This window comes from Gastrolobium bilobum, unplaced genomic scaffold, assembly GCF_033153095.1.
Source record: "Gastrolobium bilobum isolate Gb01-03AN ecotype WA unplaced genomic scaffold, APGP_CSIRO_Gbil_v1 utg10138, whole genome shotgun sequence".
In the NCBI taxonomy this organism is placed as follows: Eukaryota; Viridiplantae; Streptophyta; class Magnoliopsida; order Fabales; family Fabaceae; genus Gastrolobium; species Gastrolobium bilobum.
Window position 1 is genome coordinate 416,405 of NW_026898403.1, and position 13,848 is coordinate 430,252.

At 35.9% G+C, this 13,848-nt stretch overlaps 2 protein-coding genes across 3 annotated transcripts; one reads left to right on the forward strand and one right to left on the reverse strand.

The window, feature by feature from the left end:
• The first annotated feature begins 1,824 nt into the window (after positions 1-1,824).
• LOC133315771 (formin-like protein 2) lies at positions 1,825-6,541 on the forward strand. Its single transcript, XM_061517434.1, has 4 exons — positions 1,825-3,310; positions 3,521-3,738; positions 4,322-4,566; positions 5,414-6,541. Exons 1-4 carry the CDS (start codon positions 1,953-1,955, stop codon positions 6,200-6,202), a joined length of 2,610 nt encoding a protein of 869 aa, XP_061373418.1. The 5' UTR covers positions 1,825-1,952; the 3' UTR covers positions 6,203-6,541.
• A 1,384-nt stretch (positions 6,542-7,925) lies between these two features.
• On the reverse strand, positions 7,926-11,991 carry LOC133315780 (acyl-coenzyme A thioesterase 2, chloroplastic-like). Of its 2 annotated transcripts, none has more exons than XM_061517449.1 (5): positions 11,408-11,991; positions 11,004-11,181; positions 9,747-10,258; positions 9,284-9,412; positions 7,926-8,844 (listed from the first exon to the last, which is right to left on the reverse strand). In XM_061517449.1, the coding sequence occupies exons 1-5, from the start codon at positions 11,909-11,911 to the stop codon at positions 8,638-8,640; spliced, it is 1,530 nt and encodes a 509-aa protein (XP_061373433.1). In that variant the 5' UTR covers positions 11,912-11,991; the 3' UTR covers positions 7,926-8,637. The 2 variants fall into 2 exon arrangements, with proteins under 2 accessions (XP_061373433.1, XP_061373434.1); XM_061517450.1 differs by having other exon boundaries at positions 7,930-8,844; positions 9,747-10,195.
• Positions 11,992-13,848: the final 1,857 nt, after the last annotated feature.

Sequence of the window (13,848 nt, forward strand, 5' to 3'; positions counted from 1 at the left end):
CTTTTAATTAAAAAAACCTCATCCAAACAGACACACAATAGAATCGAGTGAAGTTCGGCGAAAAGAGACATATATTAGGAAGATGTCCCTTTTCTTTGTTAACAATATTATTAAAATCGGCTCGGTCATTGATCCGATCGAAATACCGGATCACTAGTTCAACCAGAGGATCATTAGTTGAATAACATGACCCGGTGATAAATGATAAACATGACCTGATTATATGTAAATATATAATTTATATTAAAATAATAATAAACATACTCAAATAGCTGAAAAAAATATTATATAAGATATAATAAATTATATATTATTATCCAGTAAATGATCAAACAAACATATAATGCTTGTGATATTGGTGTTTCAAGTTTAGTAAATGACATCTCTAACTATAAATCAAATCAAAATTCTCTGCATAGTGCATAAATGAGATAATATTAGTATTGTAGGTACATAACTTATGTAAGTCAATAAGTAACAGATCACTCAAATATGTCAATTATAAAAAAAAATTGATTTTTTTTTTGTTTGGAAATATTTTTTTTAAAAAACCCGGGTAGGATCACCGATTTTTACCAAAATCGGCCGGGTAGCATTTGGTATGGTATTCAGCTGATCCAATGTGATAATCGGATCAATCAGATGACCAATTTATCGGGTTCGGGATCAATCCAGTCTGGTTTTTACAACATTGCTTATGAGAGTTGCCATATGATATTTATGTTTTTATTAATATTGATTTAATTCAGTTTGAGTAGTGTTAATTTTTTTTGAGACGTATATTTATTTTCAAGGTTTGAATTCAATATTTTTTATTAATGAGAATATTTTTTTTGTTATACTTGGACCAATAATTAGTGATTCACTATATTTAAACCAACATATCAATAATTATTTACTAAATTAACTGAGAGTATCTTCTCATGCATCAATTTTAAATGACCTAATCTTGGATAAATTTTGGGTCTATTTTTTTCTTACAATTATCTACGAAACAATAGATACAAAATTGTTACAAAAATAGATATAAATATATATTAAATTTAATATAATTATCTCATGTGAATAATTTTAATTACTCATTCAAAATAATTAAAATTGTGTTTATTAATAGATAAATAAATAATTAAAAGAACTGGCTATCAAAAAAAATAAAATAATTAAAAGAACAAAAAAATACAAGAGAATCTATTACAATGTTGTTACTTAAAATTAAAGCAGTGAAGTAAATTTGGTAAGCTGAAAAGGACTCAATTTACCTAAAATGCACTTTATTCTTTATAAACATACAAGACATGCAATCAAAATAACTTTTGAATATTTGCTCGTCCAAAATCCACCGTGACGAGTAAAAAGATCACAACTTTTCAGAGAAAGAGATTAGATTGTAAGAGAGAGAAAGCAATAGCATGGCTACGATTGCTTTCCACTTTGAGGTCCTCGAAATGCAAACAGCTCATCCTCTTCTTCACCGTCACTGTCACAGGGTCAGACACTAGCCTTTAACCTCTTGTGTATGTACATTACATTTGAAACCCTTCCAAGTAACCATGCTAAAATCTCGCACGCAGAGTTCACATATCTCGTTCAATTCACAGCTCCCTCAGTAATAACTACTAACTAGTACTTGTCCCACTCCAATATGGCAGGGCTAGTTTCAGAACTTTTCACTGCTTCAACATAAAATAAAAAAGAAAAAAGAAAACACAAAGACAAAAACACACAGAGGAAAAAAAGAAAGAGAGGAGAATAATGAGAACAACAAGGTGGTCTTGTCTTAATCTGATTGATGCCTGAACCAACTAACACGAGTATGTAGAACTACTCTTCTTTCCCCTACCAGTCCCAACACTTTCTTTTATTTTCATTTTCAGTTTCAAACACTATAACATTTCTATATGCAAACTTAAGACTTATTCTGTTGTGTCACAAACACCATCATCATCATCATCATGTTCTCAATCAGGGTCTTTCTTCTCTTGTTATCACTTGTGTTCTCTTTCTTTTGTTGTTCTTTTTCCACTGTTCAACACAAGCACCACCGTCGTGTCCTCCACCAACCATTCTTTCCAAGAATATCTAATCCTCCAACACAAGCACCAACTTCTTCATCTCCTCAACCTCAACCTCAACCAAAACAACAACAACAACCCAAGCTTCCATTTTCTTCGTCTTCTTCTTCTTCATCTTCTTCTTCTTCATCACAGAAGCCTTTCTTCCCTTCCTACCATACCCCACCATTCCCTCCTTCACCAACCGTCGTTGCCACATTCCCTGCAAACATTTCCTCCCTCCTCCTTCCCCGACAATACTCCCATCACCACAACCCTGTCATCGCCGTCGTCGTCTCCCTCTCTCTCCTCTCCTTGGCTCTCCTCGCCGCCGCCACAGCCTTTGCCAACCACCGCCTCCGAAACAAACACGCCGCCTCCGCAGCCTCCCCCGATGACGACGACAAGGCTTCGAGATCGGATAATCTCCGGTTATTCCCGGCGAACACCGCAGCTTCCGACGGCGGCGATCGTGGCAAGTTTCTTTACCTCGGTACGGTGGCGAGTTCAGAGGAAGCAAGAGGAGCCGGAGATTCAAGTTGCAGCAGCAACGGCGGTTTCTTGCCGCCGTACCGGAAACTGGGAGACTCGCCGGAACTGAATCCGCTTCCTCCTCTGCCACGCTACAATTTCAGAGCGTGGGCGAGTGAAGGGGATGATGTTGAAGAGAAAAAGGAAGAGGAAGAGGAAGAGGAACAGTTCTTTTCTCCAAGAGGGTCTTCTGGGAACAAACTACAGAGTCCTCCTTCACCTTCTGGTGTTGTTGTTGCTGCATCAAGCTCTCGCTCGCTAAAGGTGTTTCATTTGGAGAAATTTGGGAGCAGAAGCTTCACTTCAAGAACCCCATCTTACCCTCGTTCAAACTCTCTTTCTAATTCCATGTCTCGTTCCCCTTCTTTGAATTTGAGCCCCAGAAGCATCAAATCATTGCCTCCTCAAAATCCTCGTTCCCCATCTTTATCTTCATCCTCTTCTTCTCCGAAGCCAAGGGAGGATTTGAGTTCAACTTGGGATGTTTCAGGTCAGGGAAAGGATTCTCAGACAACTAAACTGCCTCCTCCTCCGCCGCCACCACCACCACCTCCGCCGCCACGGTTTTGGGAGACTCCGGTTGTAACTAGATTGGGTGAAGATGTTGGTGTTAAGAATGAGAATGAGGAGACTCCAAAGCCAAAGTTGAAAGCTTTACATTGGGATAAAGTTAAAGCCAGCTCGGACAGGGTCATGGTTTGGGATCGGTTGAGACCAAGTTCTTTCCAGTAAGACAAATTTTGATATCATTTATCTTTGTCCATGTTCACAAAACATTGTCAACATCGTATTTCGTTTGTATTATATTGTATATGTTGTTGTCAAAAAGAGTTTCTTGGTAGCATTCCTCTATTCTCTTTTTGTTTTGTGCTTTGTTTTATTTGAACAACTAACAAATTGTGTGGGAAGCTTAATGAGTTAATGGAGCTGAGATGCAGATTGAACGAGGACATGATTGAGACACTCTTTATGGTAAATAATTTCAAGGAAAATTCTGGTCTTGCTCTTAGAGATAATGCTCGGCGTCAAATAATTCATTCTTCACCAATGCAACCGGAAAATAGGGTGCTTGACCCTAAGAAGTCTCAGAACATTGCCATTTTGCTTAGGGCTCTAAATGTAACTATTGATGAAGTTTGTGAAGCCCTCAGAGAAGGTGATGATGAATCACTATTCATTTTGTCTTATATGGACACTGCTTAATACCAAAAGAAAAGAAAAGAAAAGAAAAGAAAAGAAAGGACACTGCTTTTTATAATTTTATATACTGATATGCTTTAGTGTCATTGGGATTTTAAATTCCGTGATATTAATATCTAATTGGCATTGGCATTACACTGTCGTTGTTGTATATGTATAAATGCCTATTGTATTATTGCTTATGTATCCATGTCTGGCCCGCATGAGCATGTTAAAAAAGAAGTTGGTTGCATATGTGGCTGGTCTTGTGATTTCAAACTTCATTATCATTCACGAGATGCAACACTACTATAGTTTTCTTCAATCTCCATCAATCTTCACTGTTTTTGCATAGTTCATAGGCAATTCGTTATGGCACAACATCAAACTCTTCTCTTACTCTATGAATTGCCCATATCTTAGCACCCTATCATCTCTCATGAAACAAATTGTGTGCTATTATTTTTCCTTGTTGAACAACACTGTTTATCTTCTTTTCTCTCCTTGTATGTGGCTTTATTTCTCCGTGAAATAGTAAAACTTCCCTTTGCTGTCAATAGGCAATTGTGATACATTGGGAACAGAACTTTTGGAAAGTTTATTAAAGATGGCTCCAACCAAAGATGAAGAATCTAAGCTGAAAGAGTTTCAAGAAGAATCGCCCATCAAGCTTGGTCCAGCTGAGAAATTTCTTAAAGTCGTGCTTGATATACCTTTTGCATTTAAGAGAGTGGATGCCATGCTCTACATTGCTAATTTTGATTCAGAATTAGAATATCTTAGGAAGTCCTTTGAAACTCTGGAGGTATATATTTTCACCCATTTCTCTCAATCAATTTGATCATTTTGTTTGCATAATGATTTTTCGGATATTATGAAGCAGAATGACCTTTCAGTCTCACCCAAGCTGAACATTGGCTAATATTTTTAACTTACTACTTATTGTAACTGGAATGACATTGGGCGAAGCAACTTATTGGATATTGGTTCTGGAAAGGGAAATTGTGTGTCTATCTTTTGTAGATATTAAAGTATTGCAGCAGAAATTGTAAGTGTTAATTACTTGGTCATGTTGGAATAGAGGTTTTAAAGTATGTAGTCAGATCAAAAGGAAGAAGTTATCATTCTCTTCAAGAATAATGGTTAGCAAGCTAGAAGCTTTCTGATGGCAAACCTTCAAATCATCTTACCTCAGCCAAATATGGTTATTTCTTTTAAATATCTAAAATTGTGAAAATAACTTTTAGTCCACAACACTAGTGCATACTTCATATCACTCTCCGTTAAACCCGACTAGCAAGAGTGGGGTGAGGGCAATCCTTGTACACAGACTTACCTTTGCATAATTGCAAAGAGGTCGTTTCCCATATTCAAACCCGTGACCTTGGTAAAAAAAAAAACAGTTTTACCACTACTCCAGGCTTGCACTTTTTAGATCATACTGCATAATATGGAAAAAAAGAACAGAATTATCCTTTTATTTAAAAAAAAAAGTTATCCAAGGATATAAATTTGCCAAAAAATCACTTGCCTTAGAGATTAGGAAACAAACAACACCAAGTAGGCATAAAGCAGACTTGTATAACTTTCTTGTTCTGTTAAGAAAACAAATTTTAAGGCATGCAGTTCTCATAATTCATCCTTTTCCACAGGTGGCTTGTGAGGAATTAAGGAATAGCAGAATGTTTTTGAAGATACTTGAAGCAGTGCTCAGAACGGGAAACCGAATGAATGTTGGCACCAATCGTGGTGATGCACATGCATTCAAACTGGATACGCTTTTGAAGTTAGTTGATATCAAAGGAACCGATGGAAAGACTACTCTCTTGCATTTTGTTGTACAGGAAATTGTGAGAACCGAGGGTTCTCATATTTTGGGTTCTGACAAAATCCAGCAATATACTATTCAAGATGAAGTTGACTTTAGGAAACTTGGACTTCAAGTTGTTTCAGGTTTGAGTGGGGAACTCACCAGTGTTAAAAAAGCAGCTGCTATGGATTCAGAAATGCTCAGTGGTGATGTTGCTAAACTTGCCAGAGGGATTGAAAAAGTTGTGCAAGTTGTAAAATTGAATGAAGAGTCACCTTTGAGAGAAACTAACCAAAAATTTTCTGAGGCAATGAAAGGCTTCTTGGAGAGGGGAGAGGAAGAGATTTTAAGAATCCAGGAACAAGAGAAAAATGCTGTGTCTTCAGTAAAGGAGGTAACTGAGTATTTCCACGGAAATTCAGCAAAGGAAGAAGCTCGTCCGTTTAGAATTTTTATGGTTGTGAGGGATTTCCTTTCAATACTAGATGGTGTTTGCAAGGAAGTTGGGAAAGTAAACGAGAGGACTTTAGTTGGTTCACGTCAATATGTAATGCCTTCAAACCCTATACTGCCAGCAATTTTTCCTGAGTTTATTGGTAAGCAGCATTCTGATTCCTCAGAATCTGATTAACCTCCTAAATCCGATCTAATCCAATTGCAACTGGTTTATCCATGTTTGGTCATTGATGGGTTAGAATTTTTACCATCCAAACATTATCATATGAGGTGACATTTTCACTCAAATCCAAACTGAACTTGAGGCAAGCTTACCCCTACCTCATATGATGAAAAGCTCATGCTATAATAGTTCATTAGCACTTGTTTTTGTGCCTAGTAAACTCTGTATATGTTTTACTGCCTAGATTATATAATAAGTTGAGTACATTCCCCCCTTCCCCCCCATTTTTATTGTATGTATAAATGATCAACAACAGAAATTTCGTATTTGTTTTTCTAATCTTTAATGTAAATTGAGAATTTTGATTTGTGAGTAAAAAGTAAGTTAGTAATGCGGCAGGCCATGATAAAGGTTGTTCAATCATGAAAGCCATTAGTTTGTGGGAGGAGTTCATGTTTTTGCTTGTGGCTTATACTCCCTGTGGAGAATGTCAATGTCAAATAGATTCCCGAGACTAGTGTTTTTAATCAGTGAGTCATAGCTGAGTGGTCGATGCTGCTCTTGTTTCTCAATACTTACTCCGTCAATCCACCAGGCGGTTCAATCTATAAAACCGGTGTTGGGGTTTGACACTGTTCAAGCTTTGACATTCTGAAATATAGGATTGTGACTAGAGACTGGACTTTAGTATTATGGTAAAAGTGAATTTGGATCCTCTTATGTTTAAAAGTGGTCATGTGATCATGTTATTTGATCACAATCACTTATTAATAATGAAATAAGAGAGAGAAAAGTGTGTGAATTTTAGATAAGTGATTCTGATCAAACAATATGAACATATGATTATTTTTAAACACGAGAGGATCCACAACCGGGGGCTAATGCTGTGGTAATATTCGTGATGAAATAGACATTTTTCTCCCATGGCCAGTCTATGACTTGTGTTACACATAATAGGCCACACCACAGCAACCTAAAGCCTTAGGTAGTGTTTGGTTGGGGAGAAATTTTTTTAAAGTGGGTAGTTGTTTTTACTAGGAAAGACGTTGGAAAGTTAGTTTGGTAGAAAAGTTTAAAAAAAGTTGTTTGGTAGCGCAAAATATTACTAGAAAAATTGGGTTAAAAATCCTGATATGTGTTTGGTTGAAAATAAAATTGTGATGGAAAAAAGAATGCAAAAGACGAAATTAACCTTTTTATAAAATTAAATATTTTCTCACATGTATTCGCTGTCATCACAACATCGTTTCACGTGGCTATATGGAGATAACTTTGCTGTGAAATTTATTTTTTGTAGTTTTAAGATTTCATGGATCTGGGTTTTTTTTTAACCAACTATTTCGACCCTCTGTGTTGCCGAAATTAATCTATCCTCTTCCAATGTGGTTCCTCTCTATTGCGCCAACAAATTCAGCCTATGCATGCTCTTTAAGTGTCAAACTAAATCTCCTCTCTTCCATTGCATGCTCGCCACCTTCACACCAAATAGGACACTGAACTCTTCCCTTTGTGATCGGCCAAGTCCTCTTGGTGACTAAGAACTCACCTCGTGATATTTCAAAGACTGAAACCTCTCCTATGCTCTTCGATTATCAAACAGAAATGGATCAATATCAGTCACACTTCTACAAAAAAAAGAACCGCAAGCATACTCTCACAAGGAACCTTCATTCAGCTCACATCCCACTCTCATCTCCTCGATGTAATAAGTTATCCCTACTCTAAGTTATCCCTACTCTCTGTTCAGCCGTGAATGTGTACCTTGGGGGGGGGGGTGGACTGCCTTATGAACAGTATTGCCATTAGTACATGCAAGTGAATAAACAAAGTTATGCTGTTCTTTCTTTTGTTGTTACCCTTTGGCACCTCAAAAGACAACATCATCAAATGTTTCTCTCTCACTAAAACACAAACAAGAAGAAGAAGAAAAATGGACGTGACCAGGGGAGGAGTCACTGATGGTGGAGAAGGAGGGGTATATTTGTCGTGCCATTCTCCACCTTTTTCACTTATCCGATATCCTACACCAATACCACCTGTTGAAACGGCTTCTTCAACAGTGTCGATATCAAATTTTTACACTTCTTCTTGGATTGCAGGGGAAACCTGTTTGCTGGGGAAATTTTTCACAAAACTTCAACCAAACGTGGTTGAGTCAGATTCCCACATGCACTTTGCCACCAAAATTTTAACTTCTCCCCAACCAAACACTACCTTAGGAAATTAATGGAGTGTCACCAAATAGACTAACGTTTTACTCCAGCAATTCCATTACGTTCTCTGTTAAACCAAGAGATGCTACTATCTTGTAAACCCCAAAACATGAACGGAAAAGTAGTTCCTTCAAATTCCAGACAAAATAAAGCATGCAACTGATATTCGCTCTCTAGTTCCATCCAAACTAAGACATTTCAGACATGATCAAGAAAATTGTACAAGATACTCCATCAGAGCTTTGTTTTCTCTATACAGTTGTTCTTTTTGACCACGAGAAGATTACTATCCTGATTAGCCAAACTCAAGTCCTCTGCATCCATATGTTCAAGCACCTTTCGTGCTTCCTCTTCTGTACCAGGAACAACATTCCGAATCTTCAATCCATTTTTAATGGCCTCAGGACCAACACCAAATGTGAAGTAGAATCTGTTAGATACCTGTTTGAAGAAAAGCATGGAATGAAGTGAAATGATTAAATATGTGTACGAGTGAATATCCAAAGTAAGTGCGACATTGATATTTGTATTCTATTATATAATAGATAAATAATATGATAGGGTTTATTGTTTTTGCTTTTACTGCAGAAAAATTTTCTGTCACATTTATATGAGTGTGATAGAGAATTTTTTTCAGCAGCAAAAACAGAAATATTTTTCTCAATATGATATTAGCTTATCCATTTGAATTTGTAAAATAAAATTTTGCAGACAACAAACCCTGGGACTCTTTGCTTTCTGTGAGTCTCTCTCAGTGTGTGTGTAAGAAAATTATAAAAGACAACTTTCTGAGATATATTTTCGTTACTTAACTAAGGTAGTTGGAGATTTATATGCATCCAGAATTAAACTTCAAGTAAAATATAAGGCCAGTGTTCACCTCACTGGACCGAAGCTCAGGCTTTGTAACATGTGCAACAACTTCAACATTCACCAGAGGTTCAGCTAGGTTGTCAAGTTCTGTGTACAAAACACAAGACTTTAGACGAAGAAAATTTCCAACGTCCACCTGCATCATCAAGTACTTTTCAGTTCAATGACCTGTTTAAATGCCAACCTATTTGTTCTTTTCTACTGAATACATCTATAAACTTTTCAAGATATAAACTATTTTTCAACCCAGACCATGTTCCAGATAATGATAATGTGAAAAATAAAACACATTGGAAAAAGAAAATCACATAAATGAGGTATTGATGATTATCTGTTCCCTTAAGAGAGTTCACATAACCCAGACCATGTTCTATAACAACCACAAGGTACTACTAATTTTTAACATCAATCCTGTGAAAGAAATTCAGTTCATTATAATTGAAACAATAGTCTCCTTGGTGGCTACTTACAGGTTTAAAAAAATCAACATGATCAACTTCTAAGAAATGAGGCGCTGCACCAGCAAAGGCATAAGCTGTTGAAAAGGCAAGTTCAAACGCTCTTCTCATCAAGAATCCCCCAAAAATACGACCATGGATGTTTCTTTGTTGTGGCTGGCAGATAAAAGAGTTTTGTAGGCAAGTATCCTTCATCAGGATGCTATCTCTGTTGGCCAATGCTGGCATGTCACTGAAGATACGCCCTTCAGCCAATAGTGCACTTAGCCTAGCAGTGTCTCCACTCTCTTCATGTTTTTGTTCAGCTTTCCTTTTTTTCCTTAATTTGTTCCTCTGCTCTGCTTCTTCCCAGAGCAATCTTTCTTGCTTACTTTCAGGTGAGATCTGGTTAATTGGGATTGCCTTTCCAGTAGCACAGTCACGAGCCACAAATGTGAAGTTAGCTACAAGTGCTGGTGAGTCTGAGATACCATGCAAAATTGTTAGAGGATTAAAAGACATAACATTACAAGATTTGATTTGAGCTTATAAAACTAAACCATGGTGAACGGCCTTGTACTCAATTTCTACGTGCTGTTATGACATTACTTACTAGCAAAATTGAACTATATTATGAGATGAGAAAACCAATTCGGTAATATCAGAAAATGCTCGACCACTCCATTTCTGGAGTTTTATTTGACATTATTCTAATCTCTCTTCATTTTTATTTACAGCAACATGTTGATAAGTTTGTAAGAACAGCAAGCTACATGTTACATAGTTTACTTGGATTTTACAATATCCACACAGGACAGCATACTGGGATGTAGAATTTAACAGACACGAACATGTTTCAGATTAACTATGACATGTTTCAGATTATCTATTTACTAGCAGTGCACACTCATCCAACTTAAGTCCGTGGTTTTGGACATATTTAAAGTGACAAAAAATGCTTATGTTTGTTTAGGAATCAAAGGAAGCTGTTTCAGTTCTTACACAATGCATTCTTACTCACACTAACACACTTTGACAATCACTACATGCTGCATTCAATGAAAGTAAACATGGATTATTCAAAAACATACACACACTCACACGAAAGGCAAATGAGCAAAATTCTTGACACATAATACATGTATACAGTAACATGTCCTCTGTCTGCTTCTAAGCACTTAATGACAAATATAATCAAAAGCATACATCGTTGATTGTTGAGAACCCATAACCCCACATAAAAACAATGGTTAAAAAAAGCATAATCAATTTGTATAAATCCCACAGTACCTTGAGCCGATTGATTCAGTTCCAGTTGAATCTCCATGGATGACCGACCAACCCAGGTAACAGCACCAACAATAGTGAAATCAGAATCAATATGGATTGGTTTCTTAAGAACCATCTTGTCAACAGAAGCAGTGACCAATATAAGAGGCCTCGTTGTGCCATCTTCATTGCAGCAGTGCTGTTCAAAGGAGAGGCCTCACAAACATAAATAATCTTCTCAAAGTATCATAAGACACATGCCCCACACACATACACAAATTAGCGATCTAGACAACTAGCACAACATAATTTTTTTTTGAACTTGGTATCAGTTTCATTAAAAAATAATCAAAACCCAAGATTTTAAAACCCGAAATAAACAAAACCCAGAATTCAATTTGAAGAAAAAGAAAAAAAAATCAGGCCTTGAATGCAATGGTTCCAGCTAGAGCATCAAAATCCTCGACGAGCTTGCCCATTCTAATATGATTCCATGGGTTCCTATACTGCTCGCGAAGTATATGATCAGAAGAGAAGTTGTAAAAGATACTAGTCCTGCTTCGGGATGGAGTTTTAGGAACGGGTTGAATCTGTGAAGAGGTGCCATGGCCGTTAACATGAACGGGGTTTTCGAATATGGTGGATCTGGCTTCCCAGAGAGCGTGTGTGGCAGGGGAATGGTGCATCCCAGGCCATATACTAATGGGTTTGCGGTTAGTAGAGCCTGCATCGATAGGAAGAGATGTTGTTGGGTCTGAAGAATCAGAATCAGGAGGTGTATAAGTGCACAGTGATTTGGTGTGGTGATTGTGAATATTAAGATTCAATGGTTGTTGCGATGAAGGAAATGAATAGAGAGAATTAAGCGTGATTCTGAATCTGAAAAGATGGTGAAATAGACATAGTTTTGGATTTCTGAATAGTTGCATTGCATGGAAATGGAATCGATGGTGTTACTTGAAATCTGAATATTGCTCATACGGTAGAAATTGGAATGGTTGACGAAGGAAGTTATTGATACGGGTTCGACAGTGTATATAAAAAAAACTTTATTGGGAGAAGTTATATCCATAAATAATAGCAATTTCACAAAAAGAAAAGAAAAGAAATAGGAATGGTTTGTTATAGTCAATACTAGATGCACTTAAATTGAGTTATATAAAGATTTAAGTCTACCTAAAAATATTTATCCTTTTAAAGTAGATATAGTTATCTCATCTTAAGAGAGAAAAATATATAAATTAATATTTTTTATTTAAATTTTAAATTTAGAAAAAAAACCAACTACTTTTCTCCCATAATTTTTATTACTTATATTTTTTTTCATTTAAAATGATATAATTTTATATCTTTTAAAAAAATAAACACTAAACGCTAAGTTTATTGGCCTTTAAACCCATTAATATATTTAGAGATAAATATGTTGATTTTTATAAGGTAATGATTTTGTTATGTTATATGATAAAGTACTATCTCATGTTAAACTCCATTGAAATTTGAGCCAATAATTTTTTTCTTCTAATTATATCTTTATATGAAATAATATTTTCTCACATATGAGAAAAATATTTCCGATGTATTACAAAATAGACTTCAAATAAGCTTTCAGGCCAAGTGAAGTATTAGAAAAATATATCAAATAAATAGACCAGACCGGGGCTTTATATTTGATAAATAGTCCACACTCATTTAATGTAAGGCTTAGAGCTCGTTTGGATGAGTTTTTTTTCTTCAAAAGCTACTTTTTTTAGGAAAAAAAGTGCTTCTCGAAAAAAGGCTGTTTGCATATCTGCTTTTAAAAAAAGCAGAAATCATAAAAAAAAGTCAAAATTCTACTTTATTCGGAAGTTAAAAATTTTAACTTTAAAAAAAAAACAGAAATCAAAAGCTAAGTATTTTTTTCAAAAATCAAATATATTTTTTTTGCATTACATGTGAATTGAACACACACCACTACACTACAAACTAGGGGTGTTCATCAACCGATCCAAACCGCAGAAACCGAACCGAAAAACCGATAACCGAATAAACCGAAAAACCGAAAACCGAAAAAAAACCGCAACTTTTAATTGGATTGGATCGGTTTTCGGATGGGTTGATGAAAACCGATCCAATCCAAACCGATCCAATATATTAATTCTCCTCTACTTACTTGGTCCTTTCCCCCCATCGTAGCCCAGAAATTTCTAAACCCAAGACCCATTAACTCATCAACTAAATCCAAGAAAAAACTTAGTCATGTCTCATCAACTATAGTATTGTTTACTGATATTTTTGTATTTCAAAAAATAATAATTTACAAAGCCAATATATACAAAAAATATTATTTGCACAATAATCATGAAACTAATTTTAGGATATTCAAAAAACCGAAAACCGGTCCAATCCAAACCGAAAAAAATTGGATTGGATCGGATCGGATTTGAAAAAAAATCTAAACCGAATAGATGATTATATGATCAAACCGAAGGGATTGGATCGGATGAGTTTTGCTTCCAAAACCGATCCAATCCAGACCGTGAACACCCCTACTACAAACACCTAACACACACCCCACACCACTAGGCTAATCCTAGTGGATAAAAAAAAAAAAATTCAAATATTTTTTTAAAAATCTAAATAACTATAACTTTGATAGAAAGTACTTTAAAATAAAAAAGTGATAAATTTTTTTTTCTTAAAAAGTCAATACAAGCTCTAATTCTATCTTGATCCGCTTTGCCCAAGTTATGGAGTACAACTGTACAAGTGAGGTAGTGTTTATTCCCGCTAAGTTAGAGGCAGGAACAAAATATTCAATTACCCTAACACCTAGCATGCAATTTTTAATGGGCAGTGAGAGGCTGAGAGCTCGTTCGATAAGCCC